This window comes from Hyaena hyaena, unplaced genomic scaffold (genome assembly GCF_003009895.1).
Source record: "Hyaena hyaena isolate Hyena2069 unplaced genomic scaffold, ASM300989v1 scaffold_11, whole genome shotgun sequence".
In the NCBI taxonomy this organism is placed as follows: Eukaryota; Metazoa; Chordata; class Mammalia; order Carnivora; family Hyaenidae; genus Hyaena; species Hyaena hyaena.
The window spans coordinates 5358482-5378645 of record NW_024080643.1 but is presented as its reverse complement, the minus strand read 5'-3'; the positions used below and the strand labels follow the sequence as shown (position 1 = coordinate 5378645).

The following is a 20164-nucleotide window of genomic DNA, read 5'->3' as shown; positions in this document are numbered from 1 at the left end:
TAAGTCAGGCAGAGAAGGACACATATCATATGTTTGCACGTATAGGAGGATTCGGAGGAACTTAACTGAGGAACAAGGGGGAGAAGAAGGGGGGAAATGGTGGGGGAGGGGGAGGGAGGCAAACCATGAGAGAGTCTTGAATACTGAGAACAAACTGAGGGCTGATGAGGGTGGGGGAGAGGGGAAGGGGGTGATGGGCATGGAAGAGGGCACTTCTTGGGATGAGCACTGGGTGTTATATGGAAACCAACTTGACAAACTATTTAAGGGAAAAAATAAATAAATAAATAAATAAATAAATAAATAAATAAATAAAACCAGGAGCTTCAGGAGCAACTGGGTGGCTCAGTTGGTTACACATCTGACTTCGGCTCAGGTCATGAGTGCACAGTTCGTGGGTTCGAGCTTCACATCAGGCTCTGTGCTGACAGCTCGGAGCTGGAGCCTGCTTCGGATTCTGTGTCTACCTCTCTCTCTGACCCGCCTCCACTCTTTCTCATTCATTCTCTGTCTCTGTCTCTCTCAAAAATAAACATTAAAAAGTTTTTGTTTTAACCAGGAACTTAACATCTTTGAAGTCAGTCCAAACGTCTAGCAGACTGACTGGGCTTTTAAGCTCTCCCACAGGTGATTTAGTATCATACACGTCATGCTAACTGTACAATAAGTCTTAAACTGAACCAAAGGAATGACGATTATCCAATGAGGCCAATTTATTTGCTGCTTTTTTCTAGAAAAGATGGACATCTTTTTGACTGTCCACTGTCTTTTGTTCAAAAAATTGCTTGCTGCATACTTTGTGCAACAACCCACCAAATAAATACATATGTTACCTAACTGCAACTAGGTAAACCTGTATAATATACCTATAATATCCCTAGCATGTATATTTAACAGAACTATATAAACTCCTTGTGGGTAAAGATATGTATGTTCCACAGGGTGCGGTCCCAGAAGGAAACAAATACTTTTTGAATGAATGAATACAAGGTTAAAGACATAATAAGTGTCCTAACAAGGATACAAATGAAGAGCTTAGTGAGTTCAAAGAGAGACCATCAGAAAGATCCATGGACTTGTCAGCAGTATGTGAAACCTCACCTTTCATTCCCGTATCGCTACTAAAAGACAGGTTTCTTACTTATCAGTTCCCATCCACCATGCTCCTCCCTTTGCACTACATTTGCTTCAGACTTGTGACGGAAGGTTCCCTCACAATTTCCAGAATCCATACTAGCATGCACCGCAAAAAGCAAAATTTTTACTATTTTTTTTTTGCATTTTTTAAAATATAACTTATTGTCAAGTTGGCTATATACAGCGCATACGGTGTGCTCTTGGCTTGGGGGGTAGATTCCCATGATTCACTGCTTACATAACAACACCCAGTGAAAGCAACATGTTTAATCATCATCAAATGCATCTTTACTTACAAACAAGCCCTAATTTTCCCAACCTTTCCTTGATGTAATGATTTCATCAGAACACTAAGAAACTGAAACAATGGAACACAAAGTATCTCAAGTAACATCTAAAGTAAAAGGTACCTTTTCATTAATTTTCTCCTGTAATGTTTTCTACTTAGAAGTACATCTTTTCCTTTTTAGCTCTAAGCTAATTTGTTATCATTTACTTCCCCATGAGATACCAAAGTAACCCAAATACTGAATTCATGCATGTACTAAGTGAGAGAAAATGATGCGTGCTATGGAAACAGGACTGGTACACAGAGCTCTTCAAATACACGACAGCGGAAAACATGGTCCCTGATGTCTGGGAGATGATGCTCTAACACCACTCCTTCCTAAGTAAGTATGACTGGTAAATATGTACCAGGGGATCAGGAGACAAGAGTGTATCTCATATGCTAGTACTGCTGACGTGTAAGCAACTAACTGCACATCACTTATTAGCATATGCTAATAAGCATTTTCCTTGAGTGGTAGCTGCTTATTTGGCTGGTGACGGGGAAGAGGATGAGAGACAGGGCAATCACCGAAACCAGCCCCGTCCCTACTACCACTATCCTAAGGCAGCCTGCTCGAACCCCTGCCTGCCACGCTGTCCTTACCCTGCCTCCAGCCCTCCAGGATGACTTTCCTCAAGGTCAGAAGCCCTTAGATGATGTACCCAGCACCTCATCAATCACCCTGTTCTCCGCTGTGACATCTCTGAAGGCTGCCCTCCACTACCAACCAAGTTAGGCTCCTCTGCTAACATCTGGGATTTCTACTTAAACTTGATCTAAAAAACTGCTGGGAGAACACAGGATTTTTGGAAAGGGGTGGGTCGCCATGTGAGGGAAAGTCATGCATTGGGTTGTAAACGCTTTCTATGGATGTTTAAGTATAATAAGCAAAGAGAGAACAAAAAATAGCCGCAACCAAGGTTTTAAAAAGTCAGCAGAGGTGCTGCCAAACATGAAAAAGAGCTATGATTAGCTTTACATGTACAAGCTTATTCCATGAGTCATAGAGCCTGTGAACGGCACCACAATACTTATTTCAACTCCATCCAAACCCCAATAATTAAAAGCATAAAACAGTGTACGCTTGGACAATTTTTCAAAAGCCTCCTGCTTGAGGTTTTCAGTTTTTCTTCCAAAGGGTAGCGGCAGCCACTTAGAACATTAAATTCTTTGATGCTGGGCCGGAAGCAGAGTTTCTTGGCTAATGAGAATTGTTTTCTTTCCTCTTTAACCCTGCTGCACGCTTGGAACCAACCTCACGTGTAACACCTCTTTCTGTCAATAGTAATTCCTCCAGCTCTTTTTTTTCCTGGAATTAAGTTATCCAAATATTTGATCTACGCTCCTGGCCTTTCCCCGACTCTGTAGAAAGCGTGTATTTATCTTCCTGATTATTGCCCACTATACCTTGAAAGGACAGAATTAAAGTTCTTCCAGAATTCTGAAAATTCAATAGACCACATTAATAATTTAGTCCCTTAGCTTCTTTCTTAAATAATGTAAAGGGCTTCACTCAAGCCCCTAAAAGATCCCCATTATCTCTACTTCCTGGTGATCTTCCTTCCTGAACAGTCAACCTAAAATACAGTCCACTTGATCTTTTCTAGCAAGGTATTTTCTGTTTCTCTTAATAAGACAAAAAAAAAAAGTTAACAGGGGTTGATAAACAGGGATAGAAATGTAATGTATAATGTAAGCTTATTATACAATGTAGGTTCATTGTATAACAGCTTTACTATAGAAATGTAGGAAAAAATCACAATCACCAATCTCAACAAAGATAACCACTAGTAAAGTTCTTAGATTTCCCTCCACTCATTTTTTTTAAGATGACGTGAAATTAAGATAAGGTTGGAGAAACTAGCACAGCGCCCAGCTCACAGTAGGTCCTTGACAAATGTTTGCTGAGCTTCTGAACGGACATAAAGGGCCCTTCCTTCCTCGCACGGAAACATCACCCGCCCTGCCTGCTGCGCCGGGGGAGCTGAGCGGGACACCCCACGGGGTGCCCGTCCTGAGCAGCACAGGCAGAGGCAGTGTCCTCGGTCCCATGAAGACGCTGTCTAGGCGGCAAAGGACGTGTGCAGGACACCAACAGCGCAAGACCCTCCCTCGGCTTCTATCCAATCACCTTCAGCATTTAATCTCCTTGTTTACAGGAGGTGGGAGCCAACTAACATAGATGTTTGTATCTTGCTTCTTGTAAAACTGTACAACACTGAATGTGTCTTTAAATGCCACCAAAACCGTGGCTTTTGATGTCTGTAACGTTTGGTCACGTGGACTAAGAATATTTTCATTTTTCCGGCTTCTGTAATCCATGCTACTATGCAATTCCTTGCCACATAAATCTCTTTATGCTGGTTTGTTTCCTCATGATACATTCCAAGAAACTGATCGAAAAGTTGTCCTCCATAAATATTAATTTGGCACTTAGCTAGAGAAGGCCCATTATCCCAAACCATTAAAACGCTATTCTTCCTCTGTTTCAACTCTGTTAAGTGATGGCCGCCCTGTTCTGTCTTCCTTGAAGGATGGAAGGGTCTCATTCTTTGGATAATTACTATGCCCAAGACACTGCCAACGCATTTTACTTTCATTATGTCACTGAAACTTCATAATCATCCTATGAAGTTCTATTTTATTCTTTTCTTCCCGAGGAGAAAACAAGACCTGGAGAGCCAAGGAGCCGACATCCCACCAAAGCTGTCTAATTGCACGGCCACACATGCAGCCGCTAATCGATACAATGTTACACATATCACACTGTTTCAAGTTCAATGGCCGTCTGTCTCTAGTCCTTGTTTTGTGAAAGGAAAGCTTCACAAAAAGAATCTTCTACCCAATTTTCTATAAGGAGATTCACTTTTTTTTGTCTTTTTAGTAAGGCCTCTGAACATAGCAAAGATACTAACCTGTTACATGGAAGTAACATCTGGCCTATTGTGTACTGTGACTTTGAATGTAGAAAAGTCATGTCATACCTAAGTGTGCAGTTTTTATATCATCAAATCAATCTTTTGTGGTCGGACTTTGGTATCATGAGGAGACAGACCTCTCGAATTGCAAGAGTGTCTGTACTTTTACAATTTCTTTTCTTTTTGAAACTTTAGGTCTTTAAGTGATCTATTTGTTTCCCAACATAGTCATCCACTGGCCAAACATCATTTACTGAAACCTTTCCGTGCTGATACAAAATGACACTTCTATCATACACTAAATACAGTCACATATATTCACGACTGTCCGAAGTTCTCTCTTCTTTCATTGATCTAACTGATTATGCTGGTGTAAGTATAATACTCTTTTAAATAAAGAATTTTTATAATATGTCTTCCTATCTGGTACAAATCTCTCTTTAGTAGTTTTCTCACCAGATTTTTCCTGCCTGTTCTGGAACATTTATTGTCTGCGACTTCAAAACTATTTTAAGTAACAACAGAAAACTCTTCTTTACAGACTGGATAGCATTAAGCTTACAGACCAATATAGAACCCTGTTGAGCTTTCTTCTTATCTACGACTACAGTATGTTTCTCCATCTAAGTATAGTTTCATGCTTCCGGTGTGGTGTGGTGTGGTGTGGTGTGGTGTGGTGTGGTGTGGTGTGGTGTGGTGAGGTGTGTGTGTGGTGTGGTGTGTGTGTGTGTGTGTGTGTTTGAGAGAGAGAGAGAGAGAGAGCGAGCGAGCGAGAGAGAGCGAGCGTGCGCGTTTCTGCAGGCTATGAATTGCTGAGTTTATTTCAAGATGTGTTATAACTTCTGTTGCTCCTAAGCCTGGGATTTTCCCTCCATTATATATTCTGAAGACTGTGTTTGTTACATCCTTTGCATACAAGAAAGTTCTTGATGGTTTTGGGAAAACCCAAGTAAAACAGGTTTCTTCATGGCTGGGCTTCTCACAGACTCCAGTAAACTAAAACCCTCCAAGAGGGGACACAACATTAATGTGCCAGATTTCCAGACTCACCGACCAGCAGGACTGGGAACACTCTGGAACAGCTCATACAACTAGTATTTCAAGGAATGCACTAAGAATAAACGATGATCTACTCAATTTAAGTCATTTCTTTTATACGTTAACTTGTTACGATAACATAATTTATTAAATCTGTAATTCTCTGTCTTATGCCCATACTTTATAATCACGGTCTTACACTTTACGATAGGCAGGTGTTCTATGGGTGCCCGCCAACACTCTGGTGATGTACAAAGCCATGATGTTTCAATAATTATAATTTCCAATCCTTGCTTCTTCCCACTTCTAAGTTACCTTTCCTTTCTAGAATATTGATATTCTACCCGGCTCATTTTCCCCAATGCAGTTATCATTTTGTTACTTTAAAAGTCCTGTTGGTGTGGCACCTTGGTGGCTCAGTCGGTTAAGTATCCAACTTCAGCCCAGGTCATGATTTCGCAGTTTGTGAGTTTGAGCCTTGCGTCGACTCTGTGCTGACAGCCCGGAGCCTGTTTCAGATTCTGTGTCTCCCTCTCTCTCTGACCCTCCCGCTCTTGCATTCTCTCTCTCTCTCTCTCTCTAAAATAAAGCATTAAAAAAATTAAAAGGAAAAATATAAAAAATAAAATAAAAATCCTGTTGGCATTTTTAGTAACATCTAGAATTGTGATTACGTATCCTGTTAGAACAAGTCCTCGTCTCTGACGTGGTCTGCTCTTCCACTACAATTTTTATACATTAGATACAGAAAAGTCAATCTTCAGGAAAATCAGATCATGAATAACTTGTTGTCGCTACTCAAAGTCAAGAGCAGCGGCGTATAAATCGGACAACGGCAGGCATTCAGCCTTCACTTGCTTTGCTAATGAAGACAACGTCATGCTCAAGCCTAAGATTACAGACAACCATTCTGATGGTGTCGCCAGCTTTCCTAGCGTCCTCAGCGTGAGGACCGAGGAAGTGAACTATGGACAAACCAGTATCTGCATGCCAGGAAGTCAGGTGGACGTAACCCCCCAAAGACGGCCACACTGTGCAATCCATATGGCAATGGGTACAACACACGATCCCATGATCAACAGATCCGCGCAGAACAGGGCTCCACGCGGGGCTCAGATGCCACGTACGGAGACAGGAAGGAGAGGAGGAAGTGGAGGGCGAGAATCCAGGAGTGCAAAGAAGTCAACAAGCACAAGCAGATAAGAAAAAAATATACCCTCTCTACGAGACAAGGAATATGTAGATGGGTTAATGGCAAACTTACAATTAGAAATACATACATTTAGGCAAAGATATGGGGTATCCAAAATGGTGTATCAAATATTTTCGTGGACTGACTTACAAACTCAGCTTTTTCAGTTCGGAATAAGAAAGGTCATCTAATGAACCGAAGGAAATCATTTCAAGGGTCTGGACATCACGCCAGTAGACAAAATCAATTTGTTTCTATCTTCCAGTGCTATTGATTATGGATGGAACTCCCCACATGAAGCCAAGTGTCGTCACCAGCTGGTTATGGGAATTCCTTCCTCGGCTAAGCACCTGCTACAGGCCAGGAGCTGCTCTAGGAGCCGGACGCAGCCCTCAACAAGAGAGGCCAGGTCCCTGCCCTCCGCGAGTTTCCTGTCTAGGGCAGCAGAGAGCTGTAAACAAACTAGCAAACAGAAGATGCTGGAAATGACTAGGACCAAGAAGAATACACAGCCAGGGTGCGTGGATGCGGCCTGACCTGGTAGAGAGGAGGAGGAGGCCTCATGTGGGTGAAGTCCCTTTGAAGAAAGTGCAGGAGTCATGCAGACACCAGGAAGAAACGTTCCAGACAGAGGGGGCTCTGAGTGCAGAGTCATTGGGCGGGGGGGAGGCGTCATCTGCTCTCACCTCCGTGGTCACAACCATAACGAGTGCAAAGCAACAGGTACCTGGTCTCCGGATCGAGGGAATCCACGAGTGTCTGGTCGGCTAGCAATTTTTGCAAACTTTGATATAATTCCACATTCGTGTTCAACCTAGAAAAATGACAGATGAAAAAAAATTAAATGCCTTTCTAAGAGCTTGTTGTTAAGGTTGCACGAAGACAACGCTGGGACCTCCTAGCATACACGTGCCCAGGGACCAAGGTTTTGGGGACTGGCTTTCTTTCTCCATTTGGGAAAGAAATAGCATAACCACAGATCGTCCGGAAACAGGGAGACTGTTAGGCAGAGGCGTCAGGATATGAGGTGCTCTCAAAGGTAAAAGGATAAATTTAGAGCCGCAGTCAGTAGCTGGGACTAGAAGAGCAGTCGGGGGGGGCAGGGGGAGGGGAGGGGAGAGCATGGTAGCCGGCGGTCTGAGGGACTCGAGTCCGCGGCCACTGAGAACTCATCCCGTTAGCCATATGCCAGTGGCCATTTGTCTTCTGTGTGTTTTATTTTTTGTTTTTTTTTTTTAAAGGAAGGAGTGAGGATGGGAGGTAGGATGGACAAAAAAGATCTTGCAGTTCCGAAGGGAAGACCCTAGAACCTGGGTCCCCGTGCCCGCCCGGGCCAGGGAGGCAGGCCCACACCGCCAGGAGAGTTGGGGGACACGGGCTTCAGGGACACGCGCTCGAGCTCCAACACCAGCCCTACTACAGCTGTGAGCTCGGGCGAGGCATCTGAACCAGCCCTGGCTTGCCTGACGTCGGGTCACCCCGAGGGTTACAGGGCGTGCGTTCTGTGCAGCATGCGCTCCCCACCCCAGTGAACAAATAGTAGCCTGGCCAGCCTGCCCTTGACCCAAGCCGCTGTCCCACGGTCAGGTCCCGAGTCCTTCTTTCCCGGAGGCCCAAAGGTGCTGGCACTCTCGGGGCTAAATCGTGAAGTGGCTCTGGATGCAATCAGCTCCCTGCCCGCCAGGGCCGGTGGGGAGGGCGAGGCTCCGAGAACCAGCTGCCAATTCGGGCACAGGGTCTCCCGGACAGCGGGCTCCCCGGTCAGCGCACTGCTGTGGTTCTCGGGGCCCCCACCCCCCGGGACCGAGGGAGCGGAGGCAGTCACCGCTGGGGGAAAGTTCACTGCCTTCAAGCAAGAATGGCAGGGACATCACGGGGTCAGTCTCAGGAAGCCAGTCCTCCAGGCCGGCCCACCCCTCGGGCCGCCACGGGCCAAAGGGACAGGAATTTAGAGGCAGCCCACGGGGTCCTCTTCAGAAGCCGGAGCGACTTCCCCACGTCACGTTTATGTGCTGAGGTCCGGAGATAAAGCTCCAGCGCGTCAGCTCGGAGCACACACCGCATTTGGGGCTTTTATTTCCAGACTGGAAACAGTAGTGAAACACACTAGGCACCAAAGACCAAGTGAAGCAGTGAAGACAGGGTTCGGTGAAGGGAGCCCGGGGGGCTCAGTGGGCGAAGCGTCTGACTCTGGATGTGGGCTCCAGTCATGATCTCGCGGTTGGGGTGTTTGAGCCCCCACGTCAGGGGAGTTGGGGGGGCGCTGAGAGCACAGAGCCAGCCTGGGATTCTCTTTTTCTCTCTCTGTCCCTCTTTTTCTTTCTCTCCCCCTCAAAATAAATACATGTTTTAAGAAAGAGAAAGCTACAGGGCAGCCAGACTAAAGGCGAAGAGAAGTCACGGTGCTCAGTGAGAACCCAAGCAACGCACAGGGGAAGGCGGGGAGCCCTGTCCCGACCCCCCTTCCAGGCCCTGGGCCTCGGGGCCGCAGCCAGAGTGTGGCTAAGACGGAGGGGCGCACATGCCTCCCCAGGAGGTAGGGAAGACCTTGCCCAGACGCTCGGGACGACCCCGGGCTATCAGTTGTGGCTGCCTTCTGTCCCCCCGCAAGACTCAGACCCCCTCCCCCCCACCTCCCACCCCCCACCCCCATTACAGCAGAACAGTATCTGAATTCTGGCCCGTCCGGCGGTCGGATGAGAGCACAGGACAAGGGCCGCCACCGAGACGTGAAAGACTCCGACCTAACTCAAGAGTAAAGGGACTGAGGTAATAATGCCAGTGCCGGGCGCCTCTCGCCGCGGCAGGGCCACCTCCCTTTCCGCACAGTCAACCCGAGGCCAAGCGCCTACAGGGCAACTAAGTGACCGAGCACGTCAACAAGCGGAGGGACAGGGAGCCACCCTGCGGTGCCGGCTCGCTGCGGGCCCTCCCCCTTCCCCCCTGCCCGGACACTCGCCGGGGGGCAGCACACACTGCCCCTCCCCTGTGGGCCGGGGACACGCCCCGCGGACAGCCGCACAGGGCCCGTCACCCCAGACTGTCACGAAGGGGGACAGAACATACTTCTCCACCGCGGTGCCAATACTTCTACAGGCTTCTTCCGCCGCCTCTCGGAACGCGGGCTTGGGGTGGGCGATTTTCACAAAATCGGCCTAATAAAGAAGAAAGAAAACCGAGAGGGGATGTGATGGAAAGCTGTCTCCCGAGACCAGAGGGGAGAAGGGACACCCTGAGCTGGCGAGGAAGCCACCTGGCCTCACCTCCGCGTTTCCAGGACTGAGCTGGAGGCGAAGCAGCCTCCTTCTCGTCGGGCCTTAACTGCGAGCACTGGGGAGCCCGTGGGGACCGTTCCAAAGGAAACGCTGTCACTCACCTCACTTCAGAAAAGCCGCTCTCCAGTCAAAGAGAAATGCCAAGGAAATCCTTCCTCGTTGCACAGTTCAAAAAAAGCACAATTTCGTCTCAAACCTTCTACAACTTTCTAACTAACATTGTTTACACTACAACTCTCACATGTTAACCTGGCCCCGGAGAGCAGCTCTGACAGGCTTTTCTTTCCTTTTTTAATGTTTTATTTATTTCTGAGAGAGACAGAATCTGAAGCAGGCTCCAGGCTCTGAGCTGTCAGCACAGAGCCCGATGTGGGGCTCGAACCCACGAACTGGGAGATCATGACCTGAGCCGAAGTCGGATGCTCAATCGACTGAGCCACCCAAGGGCCCCTCTTTTTTTCCTTCATAAATTGACGCACAGCATAGTTTCAGGACTGATGTAGCTGCATGCTGGCTTTTGTGCAGAAAACAAAGGCACATTCTCTCTTTTGGGGCCTTTTCATAGCATAGAATCGCTACCCTCAGCGCCCACGGCTCACAGCCCCCAGGGCGGCCGCGGCTGCTGCACCCACCCTGGCAGGACACGGAGTTACGATTCTCTTTACGTTTTTAATGGAATCATGTAAAATTAGACTCAAGTTTTTGTGTTAACTGCAGTTTATTTCAAAAGAAAAACGCCAGCGAACTACAAAAATATCAAGTATGCTCTTCGTTCTCCAAGAACACGGATACTATAATATGAAATAAAATCACAAGGTAAAATTTCCTAATTTTATCATTAGTTTTCAGTGTAAAAACACGTAAGTCCGTAGTTTTACACGTCTTATGTAATATTAGTACCTGAAACATTATCTACGTCGAATTTACAATTTTTATAAATTACTTAACTACAGATTACAGAATTTACAATCAATATTAATTTCAGAACACTGGCACACGTTTTAAAATTCATTTGTAATGGTGATGAAGAGAAAAAAACTGTTACATAGGAAATGTATTAAAAAAGAAAAAGAAAGCAAAACCAAATGACCATTTGGTAGGAAATAATAGTTTATAAAATCCTTGCCCTGTTACAGTATTGGACTTACCGGCAGGTAAAGTCTTAAAACTCACAAGGAAGGAGGTTTCAGGCGCCTGGGGGGCTCAGCCCGTTAAGCGTAAGACGCTTGCTTTCGGCTCAGGTCATGATCTCACGGTTCCTAACTTCGAACCCCACTTCGGGCTCTGGCTGACAGCGTGGAGCCTGCTTGGGATTCTCTCTCTGCCCCTTCCTCCCTCCACCCTCCCTCTCTCTCAAAAATAAACATTCAAAAAAGAAAATGCAGAATGTTCTTTGACTTTTTTTACTCAAAGGTTCCCACCAATAAGTCACATTTAAAACTTTTTTAATGACATACTACTATACCTCATAAATTAAAAAAAAAAAAACTTCAAAAATACGACAAGCTATGGGGCAGAGTTAGAATCTCTTAGCGAGGAGCAAAGGCAAAACCGTGGGGGAAAAAAAATCCCAGGCCAGCACTTGATTAACATGAGGCCAAGACAACAAGTAAACCAAGAGACAGACAAGGCCGGTACTTGACTGCATGGAAGTGAAACTCGCTGACACCGATTTCCCTGCTCAGAGTCCCTGGACACGATGAAGTGGAGAAGGGGGGGGGGGGTGTCCTCAGGCGGCGCTTCTCCCGTCCCCCCACCATCCACAGCGTCTATGCTATGCACACAACGCGGGACAAACCCAAGGCCCTAGGACACCGAGAAGCCACCGCCAGGGCCTGCAAAGCCCTTTGGGACACGCTCTCACTTTCCATACAATGGGGATGCTCACGGTGACTGTGTGACAATCTGAAAGGTATCACTACTCAATGCAGGTGTGTGGACTCGGAAAAGGTTCCAAACAGGACAAAGAGAAAGACGGGGAGGCTATGCCGGTGAGAGAGGTCATTCTCGGAGGGCTAGTGATTCCACTCAGCTGACAGTTTAGACGAGACAAACTGGGGGATGGAGAACAGGTGGCTGGTTGCCAGAGGTACGGGGGGGGGGGGGGGGGGGGTGGGCGTGGCGACACGGCGGCTCCCTGGGGGTGACGAAACAGTCCTGGGTCCGAGCTGTGGCGGTGGCTACGTGAATACGGGAGTTAAACCTCACAGAACTACACCAGCCCCAAAAGAAGGCCATTTTGCCAAAGGATAACTGTAAACATAAATGCTTTTTCAAACGCTAACTGCCTCTCCCACTTCTCCAGGTAAGAGACACCTGTTCGTCTGAGCGAAGCAGCCAGCCAGCCTGGGGAAGGTTCGAGACAGCAGGACGGGAGTCCCACGGCCAGAACGCCCGGCCCCCGAGCCTGGCCCCTCCACTCACTGGGCAGGGACCTGGGGCACATCGCTTGACCCGTGACGGCCTTTCTCTCCTCATCTGAAAATGCTAAGAGGGTCCGGCCTGTCAATCCAGGTCAGCCTCTTACCAGGGCCTGTGCCTCAGGAGAACTACGAGGTCACATCAGAATATAAACGCCTTGAGGCCAGAGACTGCCTCCGTCCTGACCTGCAGCCCCAGTGCCTGGCCCACAGACGTGAAGAGAAAGCACCAGAGGCTCCAGAACCAAGGACACAGCCTCGTGGGGGTCACGGTTTTGGATCACGTGCCCCACGACCATCGCCTTCACTGACATGACCGATGAGGGGGTGGCTCCCTCGGGCAGATAAAAACGTGTGCCTTGAGGGGCGCCTGGGTGGCTTAGTCAGTTGGGCGTCCGACTTTCGCTTAGGTCACGACCTCGCGGTTCGTGGGTTCGATCCCCGCGTTGGGCTCTGTGCTGACTGCCAGTTCAGGGCCTGGGGCCTATTTCAGAGTCTGTGTCTCCCTCTCTCTCTGACCCTCCCCTGCTCGCGCTGTCTCTCTCTCTCTCTCCTAGAAATAAATAAAAGTATTTAAAAAAAAAAGTGTGCCTTCTATCTCAGCAGCGGCTTCTCAGCAAAGGGACCTTGGTGTAGGTCTACTTCAGCTTGGAAACGTGAAAAAAGGAAGCCATTAGTGCAATCAGTTTCGTACCCATATCCTAGCTTTCCCTGGAAAAGGCATTCCTGAAAAGGTGGATAAAAACGGGCTTTGCATTAATTTTATTGTAAACGTACAATGAAATGTCCCATTAAAGTCCTGGGAGCAGCTTGTATGAAGAATCTTTGCATACGCATAATCACGCTCATATTACTCATCAGGGTGTTATTTTGGTAACTACACGTATTAACGCACAGGCCCTACCTATCACCCCCTCTCCGCTTTCCCGTCCTGACGACTTACTGCCACGACCACAGGTCGGCTCTCAGGACGTTCAGAGGTCGTGAGTGTAGCAGCTGCCAGAGCGAGTGTCAGGTGCTTTCAACTTCGTAGTCTAGTATTAAACCCGCTCAGCGTAGCTTAAACTTGCACAGCCTGGCACAGAGGTGGCGTCGAGGCTTACAGCGAGCATCTTACCAAGTCGGCCACCCTGCACAAGGAGTCAGAGAGCTCGTCGAAAATGAGCACGGTCCGGGGCCCGGGGGGCAGGGCACACGCACGTTCCACCAGCAGGTCCGCCGTCCTCAAGGCGCTTTCTTGGGCGATCCGAAACCCTTCCGGGGCACTGAGCTCGGGCACTCCAAAAAGACCCTGCAATCCAGACAATATTTCTGATTGGTAACGAAAGATAAGAATTTTTTTTTCATACTAAGGAGGAGTCCTTTTCTTATAAAAGAAACCCTGGTTTTCATTGGTGGATCACATACCAACTGTGATCTCAGACACCGGGTTCACATTCTCCACGTCGTTCCCACGAATTGAACTACAACTACTCTAAGAATGTTTTTCATTTTCAGTTATTCCATACAACACGAAAAGAGAACGATACAGATTCAACACCCAGCTCAGACCCTACCTCGTCAAGTGGTTACAAGGATTAACTGATGTGTTTTTAAAGCATTCTACCACTGCCTGGCACACAGAAAGCCATTTAACAGATATTAGCTACAATCACCACTAGCTGTGTGAGCGAGCGTGGCCAAGCTCTCCCCATCCTGGGTCTCGGCTCATTAGGCACAATGGGGATGACGAGCCATCCCTGACAGCATGGATACGCGAGCTACTAGATTAGAAAGTCTATGTAAAGTCTCCAGGGACATTGCTGGCCACTGGGTCCAGTCCACAGAACCACGCAGTCCACAACTCTGAGACAGGGAGGAGGGGCTGACTGCTGAGCACACAGATATTTTGATAGATTTAATAAGGTGTTAAAACCAACTCATTGGCTGAAAGCAGAAAATTTTATAGTCTCCTAAAGCATTTCAGATCTTGATAAGGACAGAAATCACTCTTATAATGGGAACGACCACCCTTTTGTACCTGGTCACTCACACGTGTTACAACACTCAGGAAGCCAGGAGGGAAACACAAAGCATTTACTATACGCCAAAAAGAGAATTATGTACTTTATATAGGTTCTGTCATTTATTTTTATTTTTTAATGTTTACTTTTTAAATATTTTTATTTATTTCTAGGAGAGAGAGACAGCGTGAGCAGGGGAGGGTCAGAGAGAGAGGGAGTCACAGACTGAAACAGGCTCCAGGCTCTGAGCTGGCTGTCAGCACAGAGCCCGACGCGGGGCTCGAACCCATGAATGGTGTGATCATGACCTGAGCCGAAGTTGGCTGCTCAACAAACTGAGCCCCCCAGGTGCCCCTAGGTTCCCTCGTCTAAATCACATAATCCTAGTGCAGGCATCATCCTTCTTCTACAAATAAGGGAACACACTTTAAGAAGCTAAAAGAAAAAAAAAAGGGCTGAGGTCATTAACTGTGGGAAAGACCGAACTTGAGCCTGCTCTGTACATCCCTAAAGCGCACACTATTTCTGTACTTCTGTACTGCAATTTATCTGTTTCAAAGTCTCTCCTGAGAAGGCAAAACCCCAGAGGCAGGAGCCGTTTTCATCATGTTAACCAGCTGCCCTGCTCGGCCCCACCAGCTGGGCAAACTCACGAATGAGACAGCAATGGACCAGCGCTTAGCTCTGTAGCTCAACTCTGCAGGTGACTAATAGGTTGATTTTGGAAAACAGCAAGAGACAAAACTTTCAGACCATTTCTGCAAGAAGGGATGCATGAAATTAACCTCCCTCCAAAATGACTAAGAAGTTGAAAAAAATAAAGACAGTTGCAGGCAGACTCCATTGGGACCAAAACCAACTTAGATTTTTTACACTGATTTAATTTGATGCAAGTACAGACTATGTTTCATTTCCCAGCACACCTCTCCGTACTGCTCTTGGGAATTCTAAACCTCGGACTACATAACCCTTTGGGGTTTTGTCTTGTTCTTGTTTCCTCGAAAACCAATTCAGGTATCTGAAAACCTAGAAAACCATGACCTACGAAAGAAAAAAACCAAGCTAAAATTAGTTCTATTTCAGCCACCCAACACCAAACTTACTTTTCCCATCGTTCTACTCAGTGCCTACAGGTGGCTGTTCTCACACCAATTACGCTAATACCTTATTCCGTTACTCACCCATACGGAAGGTGGGGTAGCCAATTTCTTACAAAAACAGGTTTAAAACAAAGGCAATGACAGAGATCGAATAAGAAAACACATCATTAGGCTCACTGTGAACTGCATCCTAAATAAGAAAGGAGTGGTAGAAACGATGAGGACATTACAAAGGCAAAAATAAAAGTAACCACCTGGGGCGGATAAAATCCACAAATGCAAGGGCAACATCCAGCCTGCCTTCCTTTCACCTTTAACCATAATGCCAGACCCCAGGCTGCGCGCGGGGAGACAGAAATAAACAGGAACCCAAGGATGCGGTCAGTGGCTCCCCGGGGGGAGGAAATCAACGGGATCAACGCCATCGCATTACAACAAATTAAGACTGTTCTCAACAGTTTCGTGTTTTATCACAAGAGCCCGAAGCCGGGGCGCCTGGGTGGCTCACTCGGTTAAGCGTCCGACTTTCGCTTAGGTCATGATCTCGCGGTTCGTGGGTTCGTGCCCCGCGTCGGGCTCTGTGCTGACTGCCAGCTCAGAGCCTGGAGCCTGTTTCAGTCTGTGACTCCCTCTCTCTCTGACCCTCCCCTGCTCACGCTGTCCCTCTCTCTCTCTCTCTCCTAGAAATAAATAAAACATTAAAAAACAACAACACCAACAAAAACAAGAGCCCAAAGCCTCGGGAAAAGCTCCCAACGGCGCCTGGAGCGTCGGTGTAATTAGTAACCCCACGACGACGAGACGCCGCCTGCGAGCCGGCAGTGCGAGGGCTGGGCCGCAGCGCACGTGAACTTGAGCGGCGTCGGTCCGCGCGCGCGGCGAGGGCGGGGCCGGCGGGCGGAGCCCACCGCCGGGACGGCCTAGTTTCCCGCGGGGCCAGGGCTCACGCAGCGGCAGGTCCTGGGACCCACTTTCTGGGGGCAGGACCCCTCAAGGCCGCCCCGCCCCCCACACCAGCCCCTCACAGAGGAGGTGACGGGCAAGGTCACCGAGAGCGCACGCTGAGCGAGGCGGGTTCGCCGCCCGGCTGCTCCCTGACCCAGACGCCCCGGCCCGGGTCCCCGCCGGTCACGCGGGGGGGACCCGGGGAGCCCGTCCCGCGCCGCTCACCCGGCGCTCGCCGAACACGTCCAGGCGGCGGCCCTGGGGCTTGACATTGAAGGCGGCGCCCACCGGGGACCAGCTGGTGCTGACCCTCCGGGCCCGGATCCGAGTTCCGAGGCCGCCCAAGCCCGCTCGCCCGGGCCACGTCGTCGCCGCGCGGGCTCCGAGCCCGCCGAGCCTCGGCGCGCACAGCATCCTGACGCGCGAGCGGCCCCTTCCCTCGCCGCGAGACCCCGCCCCTGCACCGCGACCCCCGCCCGGAGCACGCGCGGCGTTTCCAAGGCAGCGGGCCACGCCGCCCCACGTGACGCCAGCGCTTCCGGGTCGGGGCTCCAGACCTGGGGCGGCGAGCACGCCGCAGTCCCGAGAGCAAGAGCGTCCCTCCGCCGCCTGCGTGGCTAACGCCGCGCTCTTGCGCCCCCGTGTGCCTGGAGTGGAGAACGGCCAGGCTTCCTCTTCCCTCCCGCGTGATTAGAGCGAGGCGGGCAAAGTCGCTGCAGGGTTAAGGCCCTCCGGGAGGAGCCCTGAACGCCGCCGCGCCCCCCCCCGGGCGGCAGGACCCGTGATGCTCCTGGACTCCATGGGTCTCCACTCTAAACGCTGGTAGAAATCAAATAGACGGTGCGCCTGCACCGCATGGCTGGGTGGAACGTAGTGGATTTACCGTCGGTGAATCTGCACCTACGTGTTGACTCTAAACTTGTTACAATGATCCGCAATCTGCAGAGGGAGGGTTTAGCTCAGCTTCGCTCAGCCATAGGGCAGTGAGAAGGTTCCAGCGCAGGAGGGGCTGGGAAATGGCCATCTGGGGCTCAGGATGGGGAGTGTGGAAAGGGCGGGGGCCCTGGCCACCTTCGCCCCCTGCGTGGACGGAGGTCACGCGACGGGTGCGGCCGGGCCGGGTTCTTGTGCAGGGTGGGAAGCCTGCCCTCGTGTCGACACCCGCGGCGGCAGAGGGGGAATCGGGCGGGGCGCCTGGCTCCCCTGCCTTCCGGAAGTGCGCGCGGGTTGGGGACAGTGAAGTGTCTTTCTTTCCAGAGGCTTCTCTGAAGTTGGAGAGAGAAACCTGTCCCGAGCGGGAGAAGGGGCCGAGCGGAAGGGAGGCGGCCAAGGCAGCTCACCGTTTGCCCTGCCGCCTCCCTGCGGGCAGCCGCCCCCCGCTGCCTGGTGCTCGTCGGAGCACCCTCTCCGCCTCGGTTTATGCAGGCGCTGGATACCTACCGGCTGGTTCCGGGACGTCCAAACTGCCTTATTTGAAGTCATGCCAGAGCTTTATCTCCCCTGAATGTTTGGGCTCGGAATAAAACTCTGTTCGTTTGAACCTTGCCTGTTGGGTTTGATCAGTCCTGAGAACCTTCTGGAAAGTTCCAGCAAGCCAGAAGATGAGGCCAGGAGCTGTACATGCTTCTAGAACTAGCTGTTAATCCCCCTCCTTCCCTCCTTCACCCCGGGGGGGGAGGGGGCTGGGATGATGGGAAATTTAGTTTCAAATGGAGTTTGTTTTCACTTTAGCTTGGCAGGGAGAAAGGGCCAGTTAATCATGGTAAATAGCAATTAAAATTTAATTATGACGAGCACTGACACGTGCCTGTGCAACTCCCTACAATGTAACTGTACGCTGCGTTTCATTATGTACCGTACGTTGTGATTTCATTTTCTCCTGAGTTTAATCGGGGATTTAAAATGATTTTTTTTTTTGTTTATTCATTTTTGAGACAGAGAGACAGAGCATGAGCAGGGGAGCAGCAGAGAGAGAGAGAAGGACACACAGAATCGGAAGCAGGCTCCAGGCTCTTAGCTGTCAGCACAGAGTCAGACCCGGGGCTCGAACCCATGTACAGTGAGATCATGACCTGAGCCCAAGTTGGACACTCAACCGTCTGAGCCACCGAGGCGCCCCAGAGAAATCCTGTTTTTCCCAGGAAATGAAGACGTCGTCCCAAGTGTGTCGACTTGCTTGGAGTATGGATAGAATGGCCGTACATCCCAATTTCTTGTGGCACACCCTGTCAGATAAACTGGTCCCAGGCTGTGATTCGGGACAGAGTGTACCTTGAACATGCACTGAGCTTGCAGCTTTTGCTTCTTTATTAGTTGCTCTCAAACTCAGGAAAGTATATTGAGGGGCACCTGGGTGGCTCAGTCGGTTAAGCATCCGACTTCGGCTCAGGTTGTGGTCTCAGGGTTTGTGAGTTGGAGCCCTGCCTCAGGCTCTGTGCTGACAGCATACACTGCGCTTCAGATACTGTCTCTCCCTCTCTCTGCCCCTCCCCTGCTCACCCTTTTTCTCCCTCTCAAATAAAAAAACTTAAAAAATCAACCTAGGGATACGTACTCCTTCCAGAATTTTAGAGGCTTGGGCCCGTGTAAAATCATGTAACCCAAGCACGACTGCACAGTGGGAGGCGGGAGCACAGAAGGGCTGAATCGTGCACACACGGCAGGTCCCTTGGTCAGGGCTGAACAGCCACCTGTGCATCTCTGCTCAGTCCTGGGCTGGTCCCGCTGTCATCACGCTGCCCTCCCCTTGGGTCATTGACGACTCAATATTCTTTCAGACAAAAGCCATGGTAACGATGACAATAACACCAAAAAACCTGCCCCGGACTGGTGTAAACAAACGGAGAACCTGGTGTCACACAACGGAACTGTCCAGGGGTATCTCCGCCTTCAGGGGTCTGAACAGTGTCTCCAGAACTGGGTCGTCTCCAGCTCTGTTTGGCTTGGTTCTCAGGCTCTACAGATGAGCTAAATGGCTGCCAAATAAGGCTCTGACGTCACCTGAGGATCCTGCTCTTTTTTTTCCCCAACTGGCCTTCCAAAGTTGCATGTTGCACGTCACTGGGTCCAATGGGTTCAGGCGCCATTTTGGAAAGAGTCACCATGGCCAGAAGGTGCTATTCTTGTTAGCCAGGCCTGAGTCCCATGTCCACCCAGAGTGTAGAGTCTACACCCTTGGAAAGATGTGTGTGAGGACGCACATGAGGACCAGACGAGGGGGAAGTGGATGGTGCCCATCTGAACAAGAAATCGCTGCTATGGCCTAAGACTCAATTTTCCCTTTACCCCATTTCCTTAGTAAACTCACCCCCATCCTCCGCTTTCCACTGTAACTGTTTGGTGTCTCTTCCCAGGAACCTTTTCCTTTTGAGGAGCTCCTTTCAAATTTTTATAAGGTTACGGGGCGCCTGGGTGCCTTGGTTAGTTAAGCATCTGGCTTCAGTTCAGGTCATGATCTCATGGTTCTAAATGCTGAAAACAAATTTTTTTAAATAAAATATTTATAAGGTAAGCAGTGAAAAAAATCACATGGAATTCACCCTGCTGTGTGTTAAACTTGTTTGGGGCACCTGGGTGGCTCAGTCGGTTGAGTGTCGGGCTTCGGCTTAGGTCATGATCTCACGGTTCGTGGGTTCGAACCCCGCATCGGGCTCTGTGCTGACAGCTCAGAGCCTGGAGCCTGCTTCGGATTCTGTGTCTCCCTCTCTCTCTGACCCTCCCCTGTTCATGCTGTCTCTCTCTCTCTCTCTCTCTCTGTCTGTCAAAAAGAAATTAAACTTTTTAAAAAAATTTTTAAAAATAACTG

The 20164-nt window shown here is 49.4% G+C and overlaps 1 protein-coding gene and 1 long non-coding RNA gene across 4 annotated transcripts in view; one reads left to right on the top strand and one right to left on the bottom strand.

Moving 5' to 3' along the window:
- The window catches only part of LOC120247187 (mitochondrial intermediate peptidase), a 157401-nt gene extending 140518 nt beyond the window's left edge, over window positions 1–16883 (bottom strand). The window contains exons 1-4 of one of the 3 annotated variants that reach the window (XM_039255011.1): window positions 16585–16883; window positions 13429–13602; window positions 9683–9771; window positions 7344–7430 (exon numbers count right to left, since the gene is read on the bottom strand). In XM_039255011.1, coding sequence (XP_039110942.1) covers window positions 7344–7430; window positions 9683–9771; window positions 13429–13602; window positions 16585–16773 — 539 coding nt within the window. In that variant the 5' untranslated portion in view covers window positions 16774–16883. The remainder of the gene's footprint in view (window positions 1–7343; window positions 7431–9682; window positions 9772–13428; window positions 13603–16584) is intronic. The other 2 variants (XM_039255006.1, XM_039254997.1) reach the window with 2 other exon arrangements.
- A 179-nt stretch (window positions 16884–17062) lies between these two features.
- Window positions 17063–17899, top strand: LOC120246854. The gene is made up of 2 exons (XR_005532170.1): window positions 17063–17181; window positions 17617–17899. It is a non-coding gene; the product is annotated as an uncharacterized LOC120246854 (long non-coding RNA).
- Window positions 17900–20164: the final 2265 nt, after the last annotated feature.